Source organism: Elephas maximus, chromosome 22 (genome assembly GCF_024166365.1).
Source record: "Elephas maximus indicus isolate mEleMax1 chromosome 22, mEleMax1 primary haplotype, whole genome shotgun sequence".
NCBI lineage: Eukaryota > Metazoa > Chordata > Mammalia > Proboscidea > Elephantidae > Elephas > Elephas maximus.
Window position 1 is genome coordinate 67101024 of NC_064840.1, and position 22378 is coordinate 67123401.

The 22378-nt window shown below is 40.8% G+C and overlaps 1 protein-coding gene across 9 annotated transcripts in view; it reads left to right on the plus strand.

Annotated features, from left to right (window-relative positions):
• Window positions 1-22378, plus strand: part of FUT10 (fucosyltransferase 10) — a 317556-nt gene that overhangs the window by 73914 nt on the left and 221264 nt on the right. For 2 of the 9 annotated variants that reach the window (XM_049866546.1, XM_049866544.1), the window contains exon 4: window positions 4352-4509. The exons of 6 other annotated variants lie outside the window; for them this stretch is intronic. In XM_049866546.1, coding sequence (XP_049722503.1) covers window positions 4352-4509 — 158 coding nt within the window. Of the gene's footprint in view, window positions 1-4351; window positions 20546-22378 lie in introns of those variants that run through there. One more of the 9 variants, XM_049866545.1, reaches the window with a different exon arrangement.

Consider the following 22378-nt stretch of genomic DNA (forward strand, 5'->3'; position numbering starts at 1 on the left):
TAATCACCTTTGTCCCTCCTTGCTTGTATCTTTTCTGTTCTTGCTCCGAATACAATTTCCACCCAACAGTGAACTCTGGGTAAGTAATCCCAATTTTGAGACCTACCTCTGGTCCTTTGAACTTTGTATTTAGGCTTCATAGATTTTAAGGCATAGCGTTTCTTAGTGGTCTACAATTTGGAGTTGCATTCTGGTTCTCTGTGCTCACTGTTGTCTTGGGAAAGAATCCCAGTCTAGGCAGCCATTTCATTTCATCTTGATGAAACCTTTCCTGGAGCCTTCTGACCTGCTACAATTTGCACAGAGCCCTCTACGCTTAGTGCAGAGCATCAGCCTGGGACCTCCCTGGGAATTTACCTTTATTTTTCTCTTTTTCCTTGCCCTCTTGTGTTAGAGCCTCTGTTTCTTGTATTCTTTGTCTCCATTATTCATAGTTTACTCCTTTGTTTTGGTTGATTATACTCTCCAATAGCTTTCTAAGAAGCGGTGCATGGGAGAATGTCTGAAAATGTCTTCATTGCTCTAATATTTAAGCAACAGTTTAGCTATGTGTTAGACAACAATTAGACAACACTTTTATTCAGAATTTTGAAAGTTCACGATTGCCTTTTTAAAAAACTCTTAATTTTGAAATAATTTTAGATTTACAAAAGAGTTGCAAAGATAATACAGAGAGTTCTAGTATATTTTACACAGCCATGCTAAATTTATCCAAACAAAAAATTAATATTGGTATGCTGTTATAAACTAGAGTTTATAAACTGCAGACTTTATTAATATTTCACCAATATTTCGACTAATATCCTTTGTCTGTCCCAGGATCTGGTTCAGGACAGCAGGTTGTAATTAGTCATCATGTTTCCTTAGTTTTCTTCTATCTGTGGGGAGTTCGCGATTTTCTTGTTTTTAATGACCTCGATACTTTTGAAGAGTGCTGATCAGTATTTTATAGATTGTCCCACCATAGGGGTTTGTCTGATGTTTTCTCATGTTAAAATTTGGGTTGTAGATTTTTGGGAATCGTACCTCAGAGATGATGTACTCTTCTTGTATCATATCAGGGAATGTGTGGTATCAACATGACATATTACTAGTGATGTTAACTCTGATCACCTTTTTAAGGTGGTATCTGCCAGGTTTTTCCACTGTGCAGTTACTAGTTACTAAGCGAGTCACTAAGTCCAGCCCACACCCAAGGGGAAGGGAATGAAACTTCACCTCCTAGAGGGAGGAATATCAAATAATGTGTAGACAGACGTTAAAATCACCACAATAATTAACAAATATTTTGGGAGAGTTACTTTGAGGCTCTGCAGATATCTTGTTTCTCCTTAAATGTTTTACCCACTAACGTTATCATTCATCAGTGAATCTTAGCATTGCCTTTTAACTTCCACTATTGCTGTCAAGAAATCCAAAACCCGTTGCCGTTGAGTCGATTCTGACTTATAGCGATCCTGTAGGCCAAAGCGCAACTGCTCCACAGATTTCCAAGGCTGTAAATCTTTATAGAAACAGACTGCCACATCTTTCTCCTGAGGAGCACCTTGTGAGTTCAAACCCTCGACCTTTTAGTTAGCAGCTGAGTGCTTAACTACTGTGCCATTAGGGCTCCTTTAAGAAATCCAAAGCCATTCTAATTTCTTATTCTCAGAATGTGACTTTGGCTCTCAGAGAGCTTGTAGAATCTCTTCTTTCTTCCTGTGTTCTGAATTTTCATCATAATGTACCTTGGCAAGGGACTGTTCGCGTTCATCTTGCTGGGCCCTCAGTGGGTTCTTTCTGTTTTAAACTTAGATCTTTCAGGTTTGGGAAAGGTTTGCAAAATTGGAAGATCTAAGTTTACTTTCTTCAATATTTCTTCTCTTCCCCCTTTCTTTCCTGGAAGTCTTAATACTTGTATACTGGGCCTCTAGGACTGGTCCTCTAATGTTAAAGAACAAGTCCAGGGGATCCAATATTCAAATACTTTTTCCATTTCTTTATCTTTTTCTTCTACTTCAGCCCTTCTATTGGTTGTTTGATTTCTATTATATATTTAGTTTCTAAGATTTCATTTTCTTCTCGGAGTATTTCTTTTATGGCATCTATTTTTTTCATTGATAAAATATTTTCTTTTATCTTTTTGAGGATACTGTGCAATTTTTTTTTTTCTTTGAAGTTTTCTAAAATTTCTTCTCTTTGCCTTGCTTCTATTTCCTCCATACTTGATGTTGGCAACTTTCCTCAGTTGTTATTTAATCTTTGTGTCTTAGTTTAGATTTTCTAGGGGGAAAAAAAAAGCTACTTATTACTCTTCCATCTGCTTTGCTGTTTCTGAGAGAGAGAGATTGAGATTTCAGGGGATTGGCTCATGCAGTTGTGGGGATGGCAGGTCCAAAATCCACAGGTCAGACAGCGTGGCTGGAGATTTCTGCAGGCTTACATCCCAAGATCCACAGGTCAGGTGATGAAAAGATTGCCGGGTCCAAACAGAAATGAAGCACTGCCAGAACATCCATTTATATTCTGGAGGTAGACCACACCCACAAGTATACTCCCCTTTCAGCTGATTGTTAGATCCCATCAGATCACATCACAGAAGGCGATTACATTGCATTACATTATGGAACAGCAACCAACCCAGTGCCTGTTAAACCACTGAGAATCATAGCCTAGACAAGTTGACACATAAAATAAATCATCATACTTGGTTACCTACTCATATTCAGGTGTTTTAATTGGAAGCTCTGAGCATGAGTGGGGCTTGTTGACTGCAAGCTTTGTTGTAGGGTGATCTGGCTAGGTTTCCTTAGGGAATACCTGAGATATGTTTTCCTGGACATATTCCCCAGAGAAGGACATTTTATTTTCCTGCCTCGCTCGCAAGGCTTTGGCTACTGACATTATTACTCTTGTGCCCTCTTTCAAAAGCAGAAGGGAAGCCATTGGGGGACATTGACCAGAGTAGTGACTGGATCTGACTTACCTTTTAATGGATCACTCTGGCTGTTGAGTATAGCCTGAAGTAGATCAAGGGTGGAAGCAGGTAGACCAATTAGGAGATTATTGAAATAAGTCAGGATAGAGTTTGGACCAGGCTAGTAGAAGTAGTGGTCCTTGTAAAATCATCGTGAAAGAATGGGGTTTGACAGAAACATCGTAGTGTAGGCACAGCTGAGTGGAAATACATTAGAACCAAGGGATTAGATGTTCATATGACAACATGGATAGAAGTAAAAACAAGGCTTGGTGAAAAAAGTAACAAATAGAATGAGACATATATATATAATAACATATAAATAAATCAAAAATACATACACAGAAAAGCAGAATACATTTTGCAAAAAGGCTTTTAAATACAAAGAACTGTATTAAAGAAATTAAGCTCTTTCTGCCATCGTTCCGTGCCACCATAATGGTGCATATGACGTCTAGGCCGGTGCTCTTAGAGCGTTGATAATGCCGAGGGGAGAGGCAGACGCAAGATTCTTATCAGGCTGTGCTCCAAAGTCATTGCTGGGTTTCTGACTGTGACGGAGAAGGAGGGCTGCATTGGGGAATTTGAAATCATTGATGATCACAGAGCTAGGAAAATTGTTGTGAACCTCACAGGCAGGTTAAACAAGTGTGATCAGCCCCAGATTTGATGTGCAACTCAAAGATCAAGAAAAGTGGCAGAATAATCTACTCCCATCTGGTCAGTTTGGTTTCATTGTACTGATGACCTCAGCTGGCGTCATGAACCACAAAGAAGCAAGACGAAAACACGCAGGAGGGAAAATCCCAGCATTTTTTTTCTAGGAATGTAATACGTACGTCAAGTAAAATGCCTCAATGGAAAAAAAAAAAAATTAAGATGTTTGCCTATGGGGAGGAGGGTATTGGCAGTGGGATATAGGGGAAAGGGAAATAAATAAGTGATCAATAAGTGAATCAATAAACAAATAACAAGAGGGAGGAAAAGCTTTTGAATCTAGAGAGAACGGGTATAGACATCATAATTTACTTAACTTCTTTGAACCTTAGTTCCCACCTCCTAAAATGGAATAGTAGTACCTGTTTAATATGCTTGCCACAAGAGTTAAATGAGACAATCTAAGTGCCTTCCAGAGTTTCTACTACATAGAATATTCTCAATAAATGGTATATGCTTACTTTCTATGAGTCAGAATCAACTCGATGGCAGTGGGCTTGGTTTTTTGGTTTTCACCTTCAGGTATTCAACATTATAACTACTGAAATTCTATGCAGTGAAGATACTTGCTTTAGGAAATGAGTGTGCTAGGCTGTGTTATTGTGAGGCGGGGACCCAGGACTTGTGCTTCCTTATCATATGTTCTTAATTCTTATTTTCCTTCTCTCACCGCAGGGCTTACCACCCAAAAGGTGGAAGGCAGAAGTTACCCACCTGAGTTGCCCGGAGCCTACAGTGTTTGCTTTCTCACCTCTGGCTCCACGTTGGAGCTCTTTGCGAGAGATGTGGGTACCAAGCTTCCAGCAATCCAAGAAAGAAGCCCAGGCACTAAGGTGGCTGGTGGATAGGAACCAGAACTTTTCAGCTCAAGAGTTTTGGGCCCTTGTATTCAAAGACTAATTTCAGAAAGTATCAGAATGACATAGACTAAAGCCTTCTAGAGGTTCATTTTCTAGGTTGCCTTAATACTTGAATATAATATTGAATATAATAGTTATCGTTTTAACTATCCTTTAGGATAAGAGTTAGCTGCTGTAGTACTCATAATGAGCCGTATCAGGTAATAGATACGAATGATCCTTAGGGGTCATCTTTATATTTTTTATACTAAAAAAGTAAATATTTCTTACAGACATTGGTCACCTTTAGTTTTTGTGTCTAGATTCACGTACCTGCTGGCTTTTGTGGATATTCTCTTACTATAGAGTGCTTTCCTCGCTGCTGGGAGGCAGAGGCTCTGCTGTGGACTAGTGATTGGCACTGTCACCGTTTACTGGTCCTTGGCAAGCCCTGTGACCTGATGCTGAGTATGAACATGAAATGCATTAGAACTTGGCAATGAGAGATTCCATCTGTTGGCTTCCAGGGATGTTTCATGAGTAACCAAAGCTGTGTAGTTTATCCAGTCTCTGTTCTTCAAGTCAAAAGAACAGATGCATGTCTCTAACTTCTTCTCCTTTCCCTCACCCATCTCTCTAGCCTTTGGTTATTTTTATCTTTCCCTGTGCCCCCGCCCCCCACCTCCAAAGCAGAATGTCTTATAAAGACACGATTCTTCCTTGTGTGTTTTGATGGGTGAGATGGTCCCGATGATCCCTTATACTGTTGAGTAGAAAAAAACAAGAATTTTACTATTCGGGCAAGATAGCCTGTACATTTTGTTCAGTGTGAGAGTGGAACCGAATGCCTCCAGGAACTCCCGTTGGGTTGAAGCCGATTTGTATTCCTTAGGACGATGTACAGCCCACAGTGGGAGGCAGCCGCAGACGTTCGGACTGTGAGCATTCCCTGTCGTTTCTGATCCTGTCCCAGAGAAGGCCTAGCTCTCCTGTCTGGAGCATCTACTGTGAGCTCCATGGAAGACAAGGAGAAACATTGGCTCACATTTTCTTCCCATGTGAGAGTGAGGAGTCTTCTAGATGTTACCGAACACTGTTGCCACCCAGATGTGGCATGGCTTCGGTGTTCTTTTTTATTTTTTATTGTGGAAAAGTACATATAACATAAAGTGACATCAGAGCCATTGTTAAGTGTACAATTCAGTGGCATTAATCACACTAGCAGTGTTGTACAACCATCACCACTATCTATTTCCAAAACTTTTTCATCCTGGAAACAGAGTGTCTTTGGTATTCTTTATTATGGAAAGGCATAAGCACCTAGGCCATCCAGAGGATGGGGAGAGGCTGGTGGGAAGAGTCTGGCGTGGCATAGGGGAAAACTTAGGAGAGCTCCCATGGCACCAGGTCCTGTTATCACAGCCGGTGCCCTGTGTGTGCCTGGCGGTGAACAATCCTCGCCTTTCCCTGTGTAGTTCTCCCTCTGGCCCTGCCACCCAGCATGGGAGGGATGAGAACTGAGAACAGGACATTTCCTTTAGAAGCAGGAGAGTCATGTTCAGTGGGAGAAGGTGTTTCTATAATGAGATTATTTCTAATCCCTGCTCTGCCACTAGTTAAATATGATCTTGGAGCATTTGCTTAACCTCCCTGGCCTAAGTTTTTGTATCTAAAAAGAAGTGATTGGCCTGGTGTTGATGTCCTTTGCTGTGTTGTTGCTAGGTGATGTTGAGTTGGTTCCAACTCATAGTAGCCCCACATATAACAGAACGAAACACTGTCAGGTCCTGCACCATCCTCACAATTGTTGCTATGCTTGAGTCCATCATTGCAGCCACTGTATCAGTCCATCTTGTTGAGAGTCTTGCTCTTTTTCGCTGACCCTCTACTTTACCAAGCATGATGTCTTTCTCCAGGGCCTGATCCCTCCCGATAACATGTCCAAAGTATGTAAGACTAAGTCTCGCCATCCTTGCTTCTAATGAGCATTCTGGCTGTACTTCCTCCAAGACAGATTTGTTCATGGTAGTCCACCGTATATTCAGTATTCTTTGCCAACATCATAATTCAAAGGTGTCAATTCTTCTCTGGTCTTCCTTACTCCATTGTCTAGCTTTCCCATGCATATGCGTATGAGGTGATTGAAAATATCATGGCTTGGGTCAGGTGCACCCTAGTCCTCAAAGTCACGTCTTTGCTTTTTAACACTTTAAAGAGGCCTTCTGTAGCAGAGTTGCCCAATGCAAGTAAAATGAAATCCTCGATGACTTCAACCTTTTCTTCGTTTATCATGATATTGCTTATAGGTCCAGTTGTGTGGATTTTTTGTTTTCTTTATGTTGAGGTGTAATCCATACTGAAGGCTGTAGTCTTTGATTTCATCAGTAAGTGCTTCAAGTCTTTTTTGCTTTCAGCAAGCAAGATTGTGTCATCTGCATATTGCAGGTTATTAATGAATCTTCCTCCAATCATGGTACTTCGTATAGTTGAGCTATATTATTACATTTCCTGTGTAACAGTTTTTAATTTGTATATCAAATTTTAAGTAGTTTAATTTTGTAAGTGTTTTAACTAAGATAGTAACAAACTATTTTAGAGTCACTGTGTGTTATTCAGGGAGCCCTGGTGGTGCAGTGGTTAAGCGCCTGGCTGCTAACCAAAACGTTGGCAGTTCAAACCTATCAACTTCTCCTTGGGAGAAAGATGTTGCAGTCTGTAGAGATTACAGTCTTGGGAAGCCTATGGAGCAGTTCTGTACCGTCCTGTAGGGTCGAGATGAGTAGGATGCAACTTGACGCAGCAATGGGTTTTGTTTTTGGTTTTGTGTGTTATTCAAAGTAGTCCTGGTGGCGCAGTGGGTAGGCATTCCCCTGCTAACCAAAAGGTCAGCAGTTTCTTGGGAGAAAATGTGGTAATCTACTTCCATAAACACTTACAGCCTTGGAAACCTTATAGGGCAGTTCTACTCTGTCCTATAGGGTTGCTGTGAGTCAGAATTTGACTCGATGGCAGTGGGTTTGTTTGTTTGTTTGTTTTTTGGAGTGTTATTAGAGGGTAGCAGGCTCTTCTGTGGAGGAAGGAGCCTACTTATCGTGTAGTATTGGAGTGCAGGGAATTAATTTTTCTCTCTACGATTTTATCTGATGGTATCAGAGGAGAAAGGGTTGGAAAGAGGGATTGTTTGTTAAAGGCCAAATTTAAAATTGTGTACTAAATGAGTTTTTTTTGTGTGTGTGCCCTTAGAAGAGAGCCTTGGAGATTATTTCACCCTCTGGCCAGATGTTCCTCTGTGAATGCCTTAAAGCAGTCAGGTGCTTATATGCTGCCTGTTTATCTTAAACCTCAACATTTCAGTGTTCTCTCTTTGTTCTTCATCAAGAGTCTGTAGATAGAATGCTCCCTGAACTACTCTGAAATATGGAACTCTGACCAACTTCACTGCAATGAAATCACTCATCATTTAATGTGGCCTAAAAATGTGATGAGGGATGGGGAAGACAGAATTTTGTGGGATTAAAAATACAGTGTGTTTCAAAGAGTAAATCGGGGTGCTTTGGGAGTCTTTGAGAACTCACAGATTTGAGACTTTTTTTTAATAGTCAGCAATATTTCTTCTTTGTAATAGAGTTTTCAGTTGTAAGATGAAGTTCTTGTGTCTCTGACGATTGCTGTCATGGAATGGGAGGTGAGTCTCCCCTGTAGCCTGATTATTACCTGTAAAATGAGAGCTCTGCTTTTTGAGTCCCATCTAAGGCCCCTTAGGACAGGTCTCTGTATGCTGATCCCATCATGCCACACCGTCTTCCTTACCTGACTGTCTCTCTTGTCAAATGAGACTAAGTGAGCAACCTACCTCACAGGACTGCTGTGAGGAATGACAGAAGGACTTTGCAATGCAACGTTCTGTTTAGTGCTTCCGTACGCTTTACCTTTTTGATTATTCTCAAGGACTCATTGGCAAAGTGATATGACAAGGTGGATGGAAACCTTTCCAGAAATGTTGGAAAAAATGACTACTAATGCCAGTCAGGAGCCCTGGTGGCGCAGTGGTTGAGAGCTATGGCTACTAACTAAAAGGTTGTCAATTCGAATCCACCAGCTGATTCTTGGAAACCCTTTGGAGCAGTTCTGCTCTGTCCTACCCCTCGACTCGACAGCAAAGGGTTTTTTGGTTTTGGAATGCCAGTCAGTAGTCTTCACTTCTTCAGTCTGAAAGCGGAGGCACTGTGACCTCTCGATCCCATAGAAAGTAGGATATTTCAGAGCCTGAACACCGACTGGTTTATCTGTTGTTGTTAAGGACTAGATCCTAGTTACTGGCTTTATCAGTTGAAGCCATTAGTAGTAGTAGTAATAGTAGCATACTATATTTTGTGCATACTCAGAAATAAAAGACATAAGCCAAAGTGAACATTCCTTCAGAGTCACACTTTGTATATTACAAATGATAGAAAGAACTCAGTATGTATAGAACTTGTATGATTTTTTGAGTTGTGAGCTGATTTAGCTGTTTTTTCCATGGAACACCAGTTACTTGAAAGAATGTCTGGCAAATTGGCCTGATATTCAGATTTGGGTTTTTATCAGTCATTTTCTTGAAAATGAACAAAGTGACACTGTCACTTTAAGAGAAACAGCTGATAGAATTTGTTGCCAAGGATCACATTTCAGCTCTCAGGTGAAAAGTAGAATTTTGGAAAACGAATATCCAACTCTTTGAGCTTGACAGCTTCCCAATACTTAAAGACTTCCCTGATGAGATTGGTGACGATATTAACAAAAGTTACTTTTGACCTTGAATGAAACAGAGATGATGATGTGTCAGGGCGTCTTTGTTTGTTTATTTTTTAAAAATAATTCTAAAGAAGGAAGAGCTAGTGTTATATACTGGAGAGAAAATTTTTTTAATTTAAAAATATATATATATATGTATATATAAAAACCCTGGTGGCGTAGTGGTTATATGCAACGGGTGCTAACCAAAAGGTCAGCAGTTTGAATCCACCAGGCTCTCCTTGGAAACTGTATGGGGCAGTTCTACCCTGCCCTGTAGGGTCGCTATGAGTCGGAGCCAACTCGACGGTGGGGGATTTGGTTTGGCGGGCATATATATATTGGGTTAATGGATTTATATTAAAAAATTTTTTTTAAATTGAAGCATTCCGTAAGTGAAAATGAAAGTTTCAATGGGAGGTAAAAAATATTATTTAAGCATTGGGAACTGATAAATGTAATCAGAGCTGTCGCCACCAGGGCTCCTTCCAGTCATAGGAGGAAGTGGAAATTTGAATAGGATATGTGCCATTGACCCTCTTGGGAGAAAGATAAGTGAGACTTAAAAAACCTTCCTCCTCACTCTACAGAATCTGTTTTCCCTAAAAATATTGAATTTCAAAGTTCAGAACAACAACAGCAAATAGAATAATGCAATTAACACCTGTGTGTTCTTCAGCTAGATTCACCACTTAGTAATATTTTGCCACATTTGCTTTGTCTTTTGCTTTTTTTAGCCGAGTTAAAGTAAGTCGCGGATATCATGATACTTCCTTCTTCCATCTTCTGTGCAAGAACATTCTTCTAAATAATCACAAAACCATTATTACCACACCCAAGAAATTAAACACTAATAGAATAATATTATTTGGCACACAGTCCACTTATACATGGTCCCAATAATGTTGCACCAGTAAAGATTATAATAGCTGTTTTTTTTTCATTTTCAATAGCATTATTTTTTTTTGTATCTTTAATCTCTTTTAATCTAGAATCGTTTTGTTTTCCTTTGTTTCTGGTCTTTTATGACACTATTTTTGAAGAGCCAAGACCATTTTCTTGTAGAATATGCCATAATCTACATACTTTGGACATGTTATTATGAGGGACCAGTCCCCAGAGAAGGACATAATGCTTGGTAAAGTAGAGGGTCAGTGAAAAAGAGGAAGCCTCTCAATGAACTGGATTGACATAGTGGCTGGAACAATGGGCTCAAGTTTAACAACAATCAAGAGGATGGCGAAGGACCGGGCAGTGTTTCTTTCTGTCGTACGTGGGGTCGCTGTGAATCGGAACCCATTTGATGGCACCTAACATCAACAACAACAAATTTATCCGATTGTTTCCTCAAGATTAGATTAATGGATCCCTTCTCTGTTAAGGTTAAATATTATTAGGACAACTGTGATAGACCGAAGAGACCCTAACTGAGGTGTCAAAGAAGATTCCAGTGGCCCCTGAGTGGAAACTCACTATATGGGAGGAGACTGGAGTGGTGACTCTTCTCTGCCCCAGGGTCTAGAGGTTGGTTAGTTTATGTAGTGAGCTGTGTGTGTGTGTATGATGAATGCTGAAAATTGAGACAATGAGGAGAAGAAGGAAAGGAAGGGGAAAGATGAAAAGGAGGAGGGGGAAGAAAAACAAAACTAAAGAGTGTGTGTGTGTGTGATGCATGTTGAAAATTGAGACAATGAGGAGAAGAAGGAAAGGAAGGAAAAAAACAAAAAAGAGGAGGGAGAAGAAAAACAAAACTAAAGAGTTAAATAAGGAGAGAAATATATGTGGTAGCAAGAGTAGTAATGATGGCAGAGAATGGGGCCTACCAGTGTACAAATTAGCCCCCCCACCCCAGTTTTCTCTCTGTAAGACAATTCAACAACTCTTTAGAGTGATAGTCCCCTAAAGTTCTTGAATTTATTATAAGAATTAGATAAAAACCTTGTTTAATATGAGCAAGATGGAAGCTCATATTAAAAGAGATGTGACTTTATTTTATTACTCAAAATGGTGAAACAGGACACATCAATTGTATATATAACTTATACAGTGTCATAAAAAACCTCATAAATGGCAGATCCAAATTTAAAACCCAAGATTGTATGTGTGCTTTCTTTGTGCCATATCCCACTCTCTCCCATGGGGAGAGCTGGAAGTTAGTGAGATTAGTTGCAGCACTGCTGAAAAAATAAATATATCCTTTCATTTTCCCACTGATATGGAAAAATCTAGTTCTATCCTGATAACCTCTAAAATATATATGAAATTCTTTATGAATGGAAGGGAGCCGGTGTCATAGCTTATAGGTCACTCTGTTTCTTCTACGTGAACTCTCATGTGACACTGGAATTATAATTTGGTTTGAACGTATTAAATAAACAATTGAGAAAGCCCATGGCAGCTGTATTAGCTATAAAAGATAACTCCCTTGAGTGGGAAGTCTTAGATTTGGCGGTTTCTCAGCTGATTTGTTTGCAGGGTGCTTGTGTAATGCTGTATACACTAAGACTTCTACTTCCCCATCATGAACACTGGCAGGGCAAAGCTCACAAAGGACTGTGAAGTAATGAGCATGCATTTCTGTGAACAACAATATCTCAGAAAAAATGATATTGGGATCTTGGAAGTGACAGTATGGTAAACCAAGATTACAGTTATGGAAAACCAGCTTTGAAATTCAAAGAAAAATAGCCTATGATGTCATTTCTCTTGTGTGTTAGCCCCCCGGGCATTCCTTGGTTCCTTAGTGTTCCTTGGCTTGTAGATAAACCTCCTGTGGTGTCCGCACTGTCCCCCCCACCTGTGTGTGTCTCTGTGTCCATTCTGCTTTTTTTATAGCTCAGAAATGATTAGAACCCACCCTACTCAGGTTATGATATAATTAACAAGCAAAGAACACGCAGTTTCAAAGCAGGATCATTATTTACAGGCATAACCAAAAAAACCTCATAGCAACACTATAGGACAGAGTAGAACTGCCCCATAAGCAGGCTGCTACGTCTTTCTCCCATGGAGCAGTTGGTGGGTTCGAACTGCTGAACTTTCCATTACCAGCCAAGCGTTTAACCCACTGTGCCACTGGGTTACCCATATAGGGGTGTAGGAGCCAGGATTTCCATATATAACACTATGCTATACTCATTTTGCCCATTTCAATTCCCCTACAAGTCCAATGGAGCTCTGGTGGCATAGTGGTTAAGAGGTTGGCTGCTAGCCAAAAGGTTGGCAGTTCAAACCCACCAGCTGCTCCTTGATGAAGTTGTCAAGGATTTCATTTTACGTGGATACGCAGTCAACACCCATGGAAGCAGCAGTCAGGAAATCAAAAGGTACATTGCATTGGGCAAATCTGCTGCAAAAGACCTCTTTAAAGTGTTGAAAAGCAAAGATATCAGCTGGAAGACTCAGTGCACCTGACCGAAGCCATGGTATTTTCAGTCACATCATAACAATGAATAAGGAAAACCAAAGAAGAATTGATGCCTTTGTACTATGATGTTGGTGAAGAATATTGAATATACCACGGACTGCCAAAAGGACGAACAAATCCGTCTTGGAAGAAGTAAACCAGAATGCTCCTTAGATGCAAGGATGGTGAGACTATGTCTTACATAGTTTGGACATGTTATCAGGAAGGATCAGTCCCTAGAGAAGGGCATCATGCTTGGTAAAGTAGAGGGTCAGCGAAAAAGAAGAAGACTCACAATGAGATAGATTGACACAGTGGCTGCTACAGTGGGCGTAAGCATAACAATTATGAGCATGGTGCAGGACTGGGCAGAGTTTCCTTCTGTGGTACATAGGGTCACTATGAGTCGGAACTGACTGGATGGCACCTAACAACAAGTCCGGTATGCAAGAAACAAAGATACCGTTAATCAACTCTGTGATTCTCTAATTTGTTGTCCAAAATTTCCTCTTATTTTTGAAATTATAGAAGATAACATGTATTAATTTCCTAGGGCTGCCACAACAAAATACTACAAACTGGGTGACTTAGAAGAACAGAAATGTATTGTCTCCCAGTCAGGTTGTTAGTCCAAGTCAACATATTGGCAGGGTCATGCTCCCTCCAAAGGCTCTAGGGGAAGGTCCTTTCTTGGCTCTTCCAGCTTCTGTTAGCCCCAGACATTTCCTGGCTTGTAGATTCATCTTTATGTGGCTGTCTTTCCTTTGTCTGGCTCTGTGTCTCCTCTCCTCCTTTGTAGGACACCACTTAGCTGGATTTGGACTCTACACCAGCATGACCTCATGTTAACTGATAACACCTTCAAAGACTCTCTCTCCAAACAAGGTCGTGGTTCACAGGTACCAGGGGTTAGAACTTCAATATATATATTTTTTGGGTGGACACAGTTCAATCCATAACAATATGACTCTCCAAAATTCATATTCCGCCCTATTGAAAGTAAAATAATGCCCCAGGTAAACTTTTTTGTTTTATTTTAATAAGAGGCTTTTAGATTTTCAAAAAATCAGGTGAAAATGACATAATGACAAGGAACAGAGGAGTATGGACAATGAAGAAATGAGTGGGAAAAATGGACTTTCTGGGGAAATTTTAAAATTGCATCCAGTTGATGTGGCAGAATTATATGGTGAGACTGATGCACGCGGTCGTAGTTCCGGAGAAAAAGGCTTTCTATGGGTTTCTTTACAGAGGCCAAAGACTTCGTTTCAGTTTCAGGAAATCCCCAAACAGGAAATAAGATGTTGCAAGCTTTGGGCTTTGGGGACAGACTCATGAGAGAGATAAATTTCAGCAACCTACAAATTGCTCAGTGAGTTCTTGGCTCCTGAGGACATGCAACTGAGCCAAGGTAAAGCCACCCTTCCTCCCTCTGTCTGCAGTTGGCTCAGGTGCCAAGGAGCTTACCCACCCATCGCCCCAGAACCAGTGTTTCATAGACACAGCCACATTCCCCACGTCTTCACAGGACCTCTGCTAACATTTCCCAATCCTTTAGCAAACTGGAGGTTCATTCATGAAGGTCACAGAAAACAACCCTTAATCTTGTGTGGAATAGAAAGAATCTGCTTGGGCAGTACTGGGGAGGGGGACTGCTGTGGACCTCAGGGGTTTAAACCATCTGATCTCAGCTCTGGCAGCATCTGGGATGACCTTAGAAAAGCCTTTTAGTCTGTGTCAACTTGATCAGAACCTCCAGACAAAACACGCGAACCCAGCCAGGCAATTTGGATGTTTCCAACATTTGCCTGCTTGACATCATAGAGGCAGAGTCTTCACGGGGCTTTCAGCTTTCCTCTCACAGAAGCTGCTGTGAAGGGACGCCTCTGAACCCCACTCCCTCCTTTTCCAACACAACCTGCCCCTCACCTCCTTAAAACTATGAGGTAAACATTTGACAATGCAGATATCTATCTATTGTGCTCTTCACATGTTACCTGGAATAACGTGAAGTTGAGTATAGATTAATTTGGGCATGACTGGGAAGTGACACTAGAGGCTGGTAACCTGAACGTATCCACCAGAATTCACAAATCTTAAAATGTTGTTTTCCTCCTATGTGTTTGCTGCTTCCCAAATTAAACAGAGGACTTGGCCACAGGCTGTTCACAGGTTCCTTCATGTTTACTTGGGTCATATATTTCCTCAGGGCACTGCCCACTGGGATAATTGATTAATCCGAGGTAGTCATTTATTGTCTAATGTCTGTTATATAGGAGAATAGGATGTTCCCCCTGGTAGATCTAATTTGAGAATAGCCAGGGGTGAGTGACAGTATGGCTGCTCTCTCATTTCCCACTGACTCCAGACTTTCAAATTGAGCTTGGTAATTATCTAAGAAAGAAAGGAACTGCATGTGGCTTTTCCCAATGGGGGATTTCATTGTCCATTTGGGTCCCTTTGTTTACTGTATCTCAAAGAAACCATGACAACCATATTTGCCTGTATTTCCTCTCCCCTAGATGTTTTTGGTTCCATCTGTTAGATATTCGCTGGATGAAGTCAACTTTTCATCTCTGTTCTCATTATGAGTGGAAGTACATTTATGTGAGCTCGTTTCTTTTTTTATTGTGGTAAATATACACGCAACACAACGTTTGCCACTTCAACATCTTTTACATGTCCGATTCAGTGACATTCATTATGTTCGTCATGTTGTCCAACCTCATTTTTTTTTTAATAAAAGGAAATAAATTAAAATGCAGTGCTTGATTTTATAAGTTCTTAAATACCCTCTCCACACTTCCTCTTTCTTTATTTCCACTGGCTTAACAAGTTCATTTATTTGGTTTGTCAGAAGGTGCCCGTGCAGTGCACAGAGATGTAGCACCACAGGGAAAAATAAAGCCGTGCTTAAAAAAAAAAAAAATTTTTTTTTTTTTTTGTAGGTATGGAAACCCTGGTGGCGTAATGGTTAAGAGCTACAACTGCTAACCAAAACGTCGGTAGTTCGAATCCACCAGCCGCTCCTAGGAAACCTTATGGGGCAGTTCTATTCTGTCCTGTAGGGTGACTATGAGTCAGAATTGACTCGATGCCAGTGGGTTTGGTTTTTGCTTTTTCGTAGGCACATATTTGTGTCACAGAGAAAGTGTCCTAGTGGTGTGGATCTAAATCTAATTTTTTTTCCCCTTTCTAATTCTAAAATCTCATAGTGGCAGCTAGAGCACCTCTGTGCCTCTGTAAGGTGGATTTGCCTCTCAGGCCTTTTAGGGGCTGGTAGGTCACATGGCCGTTGGATGAACACCGTTGTGGATGGGTGCTGTAGAGTTGGTTCTGATTTGTAGCAACCCTGTGCACAACAGGATGAAACACTGCCTGGTCCTTTGCCATCCCCACAATCGTTGCTATGTTTGAGCTTATTGTTGCAGCCACTGGGTCAGTCCATCTCATTGAGGGTCTTTCTCTTTTTCACTGACCCTCTACTTTACCAAGCATGATGTCCTTTTCCAGGGACTGGTCCCTCCTGAGGATGAGCAGTAAGAGAAAAATAATATCACTGCACTCCAGTGGGACCCCCAGTGGGGATTTTTTTTGCCATGTGGGATGTCCTTTCATAATTCAACCAACTGATGGAACAGCCCAAGACAGAGCCATCTCAGGCCTGGGAGCTGGGAGACCTGGTTTGTGTCTAGTTTTGTTTTTGCTGCTCAATACCTTTCTGACATTGAGCAAATCATTTTACCTCAGATTAACTCCAATTTCCTCATATGTAAAGTGAAGTGCAAACTAGATAACACCTAAGCTCCCAAAGAGCTTTAAAATGATATGATTCTGTTTTATGTTTATACACCATTTTGCTAACCATTTTTCTAGTTTTCCTCTGTCTACCCCTTACATATTGCTATACCCTACATTTTAGCCTTAGTTTTCTTCTTATCTCGCTCTATAACCTCCCTCATCTATCTTGTCCACCGCACATTACCATTAATACACTTATGACTCAAAACACTTAAAAAAATGAACCTCACTGAGGTATCATATTAAGTGGCGCCCTGGTGGCATGTCTGACTTAATTAAAAACCTGCTCATGAGCATATGAAAATGTGTTTGAATATTTATAAATACTTTTGAATTAATTTTTCTTCCCATTTAAACTTAGCAACAGGCAGAGGCTATGCTTTCATGTGCTAGACATGAATTCATTGCATTATGCATTAAAAGCCAAAACTGATTAATTAATTTGCCAAGTTTTATTGTGGTAGAGGCCATATAGACATATAGGAACACAGCAATATTTGCAGAGCCAATGATATATTAAAAAGGGAGAAAAATAAAGTATCAGAGAAAATGCAACCAACAATGTATGCTTTTTTTCTTTAGCACTTTCCAAAAAGGAAGCAAATTGTCAGGACAGAGTGCTGATTGCAGAGATCAAGGTGGGGCTGTTTGTTTTCCTCAGGGGGTGGAAAAGCCTTGAATGGGAGTTTCTTGTTGCTGTCCAGCTGGTAACAGACCCTGGAGAAGAAACACCTGGAACTCAGAGGCTCTTAATAAATGTTTATCAAAGAACGGGTTGTATTGCTAAATGTTAGCGGGTTGTGTAAGACTCTCTGAAGTCCTTTTCAAGGTATATATGCCTTGGAAATGCTAATAGTCAAACGAAACCCGTTGCGGTTGAGTTGATTCTGACTCATGGTGACCCCATGTGTTACAGAGTAGAACTGCACCATAGGGTTTTCATGACTGTGCTCTTTACAGAAGCAGATCACAAGGGCTTTCTTGGGCAGCACTGGTGCATGGGTTCGAATCAATCACCAACTTTTACGTTAGCAGCCGATTGCCAGCTACTTGCTCCATCCAGGGATCTTTGGAAACGCTAATAGTCTACTACAATTTCAGATCACACTCCCTTCAGGGTTTAAATTCTCTAGGCAATTTTCTCTGATGAACCTACCCCACGATGACCCTTTTCTTGCTTTGAATAACTATAATGTCCATGTGGGTTTTCCCTATGTTTATATTATGTATGTTTATATAATACTTTAGGATATCCCCCAGTTGTATTTTATCTACTAGATTATCTTGTCCTAGGGGTTTCTTTGCATTCTCTGTAGTTTAGTATATACCCACTATGCTCCAAACATTTTTACAATGTGATTCGATCCTCAAAACAACTTTGAAAAGCAAAAATATTATTATTCTGATTTTTGCAGAAGGGAAAACAAATGCTGAGGGTCAAGTACCGTATCCAAATTTGCACAGCAAGTAAGTGGCAGAGTTCAGATTCAGATTGGAGTCCACGATCATTTTGTAATATACTTTTAAAAAATAGAATTATTTCAAAGGATATTAATGGAAATTTGGGTTGTCACGTCATTTGCCATCATGTCTATTTCACATTGGCCATTCGTGGAGTATGTAATCCAAGGCACTGCTTCTAGTCGGTGCTTAATAGAGATGGTTAGTTTGCTGACAGTGTGAAGCAATACCCAGCAGAGATGTTGAGCATCCATTGATGTAGAAGTTTATCCAAAGCAGTCAGGTAAGTACTCCAAAAAGGAAATTTAGTGCATAATTAGGCAATTGGAGTATCTCTCACAGAAACTTCTTTTTCCTTTCCCCTGTGCTACTCAGTAGGCTATTATTTAAAAATGTAATAAATACCAAATTTCGTAATGGCCTCATTACTCTTATGCTCCTATTTTCATCCCCCACTCTCCGCCCACCATCACGATGCTGTCTTTTGAAGCCACTCCCAAATTTTATCCTCCGAATATGGAATATAAAATAATCCCACTCATTAAAACACACCACACGTGGTGATTAATTGTCAGAAGAAAATCACCCAGGGCCTTGATCTCAGACCTATCTTTTAAATGGTGTAAATTCAATTTATCTCACTTTCAAGCTCGTTTGGTTTTTAATGTCTCAATCACCGGATGGTAACATTGCTTTCTTCAGGGTAATTTAATAACAAGATGAAATTACTCCATATACATTTTTAATTGCATCACTTTAGAGAAAATAGGTTGATGTCAGAGGAGTCTTCTCTCCTGAATCAAATGCAAAATTGTTTTTAATACAAACTATATTAGCCCATAAGGAATCCTTGGGAGCAACAGAACGCTCATGAAAACTATGCCCTCTTGGCTATATCACGAGTCCTAATTGCATTAGACAATTTCACATTTAATCTTTATTTTGACGCTTCTTCTTATTCGGCTCTATTTATTCCTTGAGCCCATATAGGGTGTCACAGTTATAAAAAAGTGATAAAATTAAGCTATAAATGAAATTACCTTTAGGTACAAAGTAACTTGTCCACGTGCCATGGTAAATTTTACTGCTAACTTTTACTGAGCAAAGGATTTTTCAGGTTGCCTGTTGGATAATTTGGCAACTGCTGCCTTGGATTGCTTTCTGTCCTTTTGATACGTGTCTATACGAGTTCTATAGTCTCTAAGACATCTTAAATTTTAGCCGGAGCATCCACTCTGTGGGTCTGAAGCAGAGCTAATTTGCTTTTCTGCACCACAACCTTCATCTGTGTTTTTTGTTTTGTCTCAGCAAGTGAAGGAAAAAGATCAGGGCATTAACCTCTCACTCCGTTAGAAGGATGCATTTCCATTTTCATCCAATTAGCTGCTGTAATTTGAAGCTTTTGGTGCCTGCCAATAAGGTGGGGGTTGCAGGAGCAAGGGCCACAGAGAGCTTTTAGAGGGCACACTGTGAGCTGTCACCATGGGTGTCACTCAAAAGATCAAGTGTCAGACCTGCTCACCCTGGTCTGCTCCTTTAAATCCTTGTGTATTTATCAATCATCCTTGTGTGGTTACTCACAGTGAGAGTTCAGACAGAGGTTCTGTAGGGTCTCAAGGGCCAAGCAACCAAAGTAGCCAGCAGTGAATTCAAATCTTTTAGCACAGCGGGTTCTCATGGGTGAAAGATTTAAGCAGCTCTGGCCTTCTTACCCTCTTTTAAAACCATGGAAATCAAGATCTACAAATTTTCATTTGACTCCATTTATTCATTTATTGCCGTGGTATTAGCAGGGCAAAAGAACTAGCTGGCAAAGGGAACCTATCTATTCTGCAAGCCTGAAAAGACTCTTGTAAATTCTCAGTACAGTGGGGTGAAGATTTGCACAGGTAAAAGGGTAATAAGGAAGGGAAATCTTGGAGAGCCTAAATCAAAAACTAAGCCAGTTGCTGTCGAGTAGATCCTGACTTACGGCAACTCCATGTGTGCAGAATAGAACTGTGCTCCTTAGAGTTTTCAGGGCTGTGACCTTTCAGAAGCAGCTAGCCAGGCCCTTGTCCTTAGGCACCTTTGAGTGAGTTTGAACCTCCAACCTTTTGGTTAGTAGTCTAGCACTTAACCATTTGCACCCCCCCGGGGACTCCTAGAGGGCCTAAACCCTATTGCCATCAAGTTGATTCTGACTCATAGCAACCCAATAGGACAGAGTAGAGCTGACCCTAGGGGGTTCCCAAGACTGTCATCTGCCCTGGTGGCACAGTGGTTAAGAGCTACGGCAAGCTACAGATGCTTACCAAAAGGTTGGTAGTTCAAATCCACCAGCCACTCCTTGGAAACCCTATGAGGCAGTTCTACTCTGTCCTATAAGGTCGCTGTGAGTTCAGTCTTTACAGAAGCAAGCTGCCACATCTTTCTCCCATGGAGCAGCTGGTGGCTTCCAGCTGCAGACCTTTCTGTTAGCAGCCAAATGCCTGCAATATGAATGAAGAACACATGTACTTCTTAAAATAAGGCCAGATCTTTTCAGTAAACTTCATCCTCACTTTCAAGATGATGAATGTGAAAAGATTTCTGCTCCAAATTTTGGATTTGGACACTTTCTCTTCTAGAATGATCATCCCCCCCCCCGCTTTGTTTTTTTTTATAAACTTTTATTGAGCTTCAAGTGAACGTTTACAAATCAAGTCAGACTGTCACATGTAAGTTTATATACACCTTGCTCCGTTCTCCCACTTGTTCTCCCCCTAATGAGTCAGCCCTTCCAGTCTCTCCTTTCGTGACAATTTTGCCAGCTTCCAACTCTCTCTATCCTCCCATTCCCCCTCGAGACAGGAGATGCCAACACAGTCTCAAGTGTCCACCTGATATCATTAGCTCGCTCTTCATCAGCATCTCTCTCCTACCCACTGTCCAGTCCCTTTCATGGCTCCTGAGTTGTCTTTGGGAATGGTTCTTGTCCTGTGCCAACAGAAGGTTTGGGGACCATGACTGCCGGGATTCCTCTAGTCTCAGTCAGACCATTAAGTAAGGTCTTTTTGTGAGAATTCGGGGTCTGCATCCCACTGATCTCCTGCTCCCTCAGGGGTTCTCTCTTGTGCTCCCTGCCAGGGCAGTCATCGGTTGTAGCCGGGCACCATCTAGTTCTTCTGGTCTCAGGATGATGAAAGTCTCTAGTTCATGTGGCCCTTTCTGTCTCTTGGGCTCTTAGTTATCGTGTGACCTTGGTGTTCTTCATTCTCCTTTGATCCAGGTGGGTTGAGACCAATTGATGCATCTTAGATGGCAGCTTGTTAGCATTTAAGACCCCAGATGCCACATTTCAAAGTGGGATGCAGAATGTTTTCATAATAGAATTATTTTGCCAATTGACTTAGAAGTCCCCTTAAGCCATAGTCCCCAAACCCGCGCCCTTGCTCCGCTGACCTTTGAAGCATTCAGTTTATCCTGGAAACTTCTTTGCTTTTGGTCCAGTCCAGTTGAGCTGACCTTCCATGTATTCGGTATTGTCCTTCCCTTCACCTAAAGCAGTTCTTGTCTACTAATTAATCAGTAAAAAACCTTCTCCCTCCCTCCCTCCCGCCCTCGTAACCACAAAAGTATGTGTTCTTCTCAGTTTTTACTATTTCTCAAGATCTTATAGTAGTGGTCTTATACAATATTTGTCCTTTTGCCTCTGACTAATTTCGCTCAGCATAATGTCTTCCAGGTTCCTCCATGTTATGAAATGTTTCACAGATTCGTCACTGTTCTTTATCGATGCGTAGTATTCCATTGTGTGAATATACCACATTTTATTTAACCATTCATCCGTTGATGGACACCTTGGTTGCTTCCAGCTTTTTGCTATTGTAAACAGAGCTGCAATAAACATGGGTGTGCATATATCTGTTTGTGTGAAGGCTTTTATTTCTCTAGGGTATATTCCGAGGAGTGGGATTTCTGGGTTGTATGGTAGTTCTATTTCTAACTGTTTAAGATAACACCAGATAGATTCCCAAAGTGCTTGTACCATTTTACATTCCCACCAGCAGTGTATAAGAGTTCCAATCTCTCCGCAGCCTCTCCAATATTTATTATTTTGTGTTTTTTGGATTAATGCCAGCCTTGTTGGAGCGAGATGGAATCTCATTGTAGTTTTAATCTGCATTTCTCTAATGGCTAATGATCAAGAGCATTTTCTCATGTATCTGTTAGCTGCCTGAATATCTTCTTTAGTGAAGTGTGTGTTCATATCCTTTGCCCACTTCTTGATTGGGTTGTTTGTCTTTTTGTGGTTGAGTTTTGACAGAATCATATAGATTTTAGAGATCAGGCACTGGTCGGAGATGTCATAGCTGAAAATTCTTTCCCAGTCTGTAGGTGGTCTTTCTACTCTTTTGGTGAAGTCTTTAGATGAGCATAGGTGTTTGATTTTTAGGAGCT